This window comes from Mesitornis unicolor, unplaced genomic scaffold (genome assembly GCF_000695765.1).
Source record: "Mesitornis unicolor isolate BGI_N332 unplaced genomic scaffold, ASM69576v1 scaffold52753, whole genome shotgun sequence".
Classification (NCBI taxonomy): Eukaryota; Metazoa; Chordata; class Aves; order Mesitornithiformes; family Mesitornithidae; genus Mesitornis; species Mesitornis unicolor.
The window spans coordinates 242-3,637 of record NW_010177707.1 but is presented as its reverse complement, the minus strand read 5'-3'; the positions used below and the strand labels follow the sequence as shown (position 1 = coordinate 3,637).

The 3,396-nt window shown below is 47.4% G+C and overlaps 1 protein-coding gene across 1 annotated transcript; it reads left to right on the top strand.

Moving 5' to 3' along the window:
- The first annotated feature begins 98 nt into the window (after nt 1-98).
- RPL27A (ribosomal protein L27a) lies at nt 99-3,133 on the top strand. The gene is made up of 5 exons (XM_010182169.1): nt 99-167; nt 502-565; nt 713-788; nt 1,644-1,818; nt 2,940-3,133. Exons 1-5 carry the CDS (start codon nt 165-167, stop codon nt 3,066-3,068), a joined length of 447 nt encoding a protein of 148 aa, XP_010180471.1. The 5' UTR covers nt 99-164; the 3' UTR covers nt 3,069-3,133.
- Nucleotides 3,134-3,396: the final 263 nt, after the last annotated feature.

Sequence of the window (3,396 nt, the reverse complement as noted above, 5' to 3'; positions counted from 1 at the left end):
CGGCCCCTGCCTCAGCCCCGGCGGGAAACAGCTCCCCGCGCCGCGACGGATCTCGCGAGACTCCGCCCTCCTCCGCGAGAGCTCGGCCCCGCCCCGGCCCCGCGTGGCTTGTCCTGCTCTCGCGAGCTCGGCGCTCTTTCTCTTCCGTCGCGCACGCCGACAAGATGGTGGGTGCTGTCGCCGGGGCCGTTCTGGGCAGGGCCGGGCCGGGCTGGGCCGGGGGTCTCCGTGGTCGCACCCCTTGCTGCCGCGATGGGTTGGGGCTGAGGGGTAGCGGAGCGTGGAGGGGAGCAGTCTTCCCCGAGCTCGTGGCCCTCTTAGGGTGTGGTGAGGCCGCTCGGCCCTTCCCTTGACGAGCCCGGGGGCCGCCATGGCGCCTGGGCTGCGTGACTGCTGAGGGGGCTGTGGCCTCAAGAGCAGTGTCGGCCCCAGGGTGGCTGGGTGGTAGCCCTGCCTCTTGACGCCCGTTGTGCTCACAGCTGCTTTCCCGCTTTCCCGCAGCCTTCCAGACTAAGGAAGACCCGGAAGCTGAGGGGACACGTTAGCCACGGCCACGGCCGCGTTGGTGAGTTGGCTCATCTTGCTGGGCTAAAATGATGCAGAAGAGGGCATAGAATCGGAATAACTCCCTTAGGTTGGCAGTATGTGTACTTCTAAGCTCGAGTGTTATGTATAACGTTCTTAGTGTAACAAACTTAGTTTTTCTTTCTAGGCAAACACAGGAAACATCCTGGAGGCCGTGGTAATGCTGGTGGTATGCACCATCACAGGATCAACTTCGATAAATAGTAAGCTAATATTTTAAATATATGCTAACAAAGTGTATGTTCCTGAAGTAGAAAAAGCTAACTTTTATATGTGAATAAACAAAATTCCCTGTAATTTTATGTATATCTTTCTCTAACATGAAGTGTGGCATTATAGCTACAGTCAACTCATGTTCCCATTTACCCTAATATCAAAGACCTTTTCACTTAAACCAGGCGTCTTGAAGCATTCAGTGCAGCATTCAGTAAACTTGACCAAACTTGTTTGTTACAATGTGATCCCTGCTAAACTGCACACACCATATGCTATGTAAATTCAAAATGTTATGTTCAATCCAAACTCCATCTTATTTAGCTGCATACTGCAAAGGTAAGGGATGTTGTCTTATTGCCGAGACTAGAGTCACATCTGGACACTGCCTGTTGTCCTGGTGTGCTAGAGTACTCGAACAGTAACCACTAATCTATATTCACTGGCTGTGACTGTTCTTGCCTCAGTCAGTCACCAGGTTAGTGACAGGAGTGCTGAAACTCCTCGGGCACTGCAGCTCTCTCTGCATTCATACAGATGGCATTGCCTAGGAAATACAGGACTGGGCCAGCCTCGCCAGTGAGGGGGCTTGTGTTGTGAGTTCAAGGGAGAACAAACACTGCAAGAGAAAATAACTTTCCCTTGGTTTGGGTACTAATGATTATTACACTTGAGAACACGTGTATTGTTAACACATAATCCGTGTGTTAATGTGAATAAAAGTGTACTGTGACATACTGATTGCCTTGATAGACTAAGATGCTTGTTTCAGTGTTGATTTGTAGTCTTGCCTGTTTAGGATGATGAAAAAATACGATCTAATGAGGAATGTGTTTCTTTCACAGTCACCCTGGTTACTTTGGAAAAGTAGGTATGAGGCACTATCACTTGAAGAGAAACCAAAAGTTCTGTCCTACTGTCAATTTGGATAAACTATGGACGCTTGTTAGTGAACAGACAAGGCTCAACTACGCAAAGAACGAGGCTGGACTGGCCCCGGTCATTGATGTTGTGCGCTCAGTAAGTTTCTGCTTATATTTACATCCTCAGTTCCTGGTCACTTCATGTGTAACCCAGCTTGGGTCTGCCCAAGTAGGAAAACTGCAGATGAGCTGCAGTGCTTGGGTATTTGTAAATTGCTTAAGACAGATGTCTTTGCATGTAAGTACTTGCACAGGCACTTAAGCTGTTACGTTTTTTCCTGTAAGAACTTTCTCATGGTTGTGTGTGATTGTGGACAGGGACTTCCCTTATTTTGGAAGGTAGTGAAAGATCACTTGTTTATAATACTGCAAAGCATGCATGAGAATATGGCAGAACTATTGTCATTTCTATAAAGTCAGCTCTCCAGTATCGAGACTAGAGTCACATCTTCACATGTTTGATTGTCCTGGTGTGCTATAGTTCTCGGACATAAACTTCTGATGCGTATTCACTGGCTGCGATGTCTTGTGTCTCAGCCAGTCACCGAATCAGTGACACTAATTGTCTGCCAAGCGGGTATGCTCTGCCTCCCTAATTAAGATACCTGTGTTGGCCAGCTATGCACTTCACCTGCACGTGGTGACTTCAGTGGCTGTAGTATTAATGGACTTTGTGCCACGATTATCCTTTTAATGTAAAGGACGGCAATAAAATGAGAGAGTTCCAGTGGTAGAGAGCAGCTACTGCTGTGGAAGCTGGCCGCAGCTTCAGTTGTGTGTTGATGTGCAGAAGAGTCCTCTGCTCTGCTCAGCAGTTGCAGTATGTCCTACAGGTAAAGAGCACTGGCCAGAAGTCATTGGGTATTGGGTAGTCTTGGAAGTGCAGTCAACTGCTCTCCCCTTCAGAAAGGTGGGAGAAGGTTGGTGACTTGCCAGATTTCAGCGTTTTCTGTATATGGAGTATGGAGTGGGGGGAATCCAGCTTCTAAATGACAGAAAAAGTTCAGTTTACAGATTGTGCTTTTTCTCTGAGCAAATGCAGCCCCATTGCAGGGAATTTTTCCTTCATTTGTACCAGTTTTATATTGGAGATGGACACTGAGTGAGGTCATGGTGGCCATGGTTTTGGTGTTAACTGGCATGTGCTGAAAGACAGGTTTCAGTGTAGGGGCCTGTAAGCTGATTACAAACTTAACAGGTTTTTTTTAATCTTTCTAGGGCTACTACAAAGTCCTGGGCAAGGGGAAGCTGCCCAAGCAGCCTGTAATTGTGAAAGCAAAATTCTTCAGTAGAAGAGCAGAGGAGAAGATCAAGGAAGTTGGTGGTGCCTGTGTGCTTGTGGCATGAAGGCCTTTGTTTTATTCAAAAAAAATTTGAATAAAGACAATGTGTAAAAAATGTGATTCACAGAATTTATTTTTTTTTTCCCTCCTCGCTTGCCCAGACAGTGTTTCTGCTTAAGTCTTGTCTGGTTAGCTGTTCCTGGCAGTTTTTGATCAGTGGATTGCCTACTCCTTGTGCTCTCTTGAAATTGCCTGGCTACAGCATGCAGTGTTTGGCACATACAAATAATACCTCATCGATGGCTCTCCGTGAGGCACTAGAATAGATGGGTGCTTACTGTGTTTGTGAGGCTCTTGTTGCTGGTGATCCTCTACAGTTGTCCGTGAAAAGG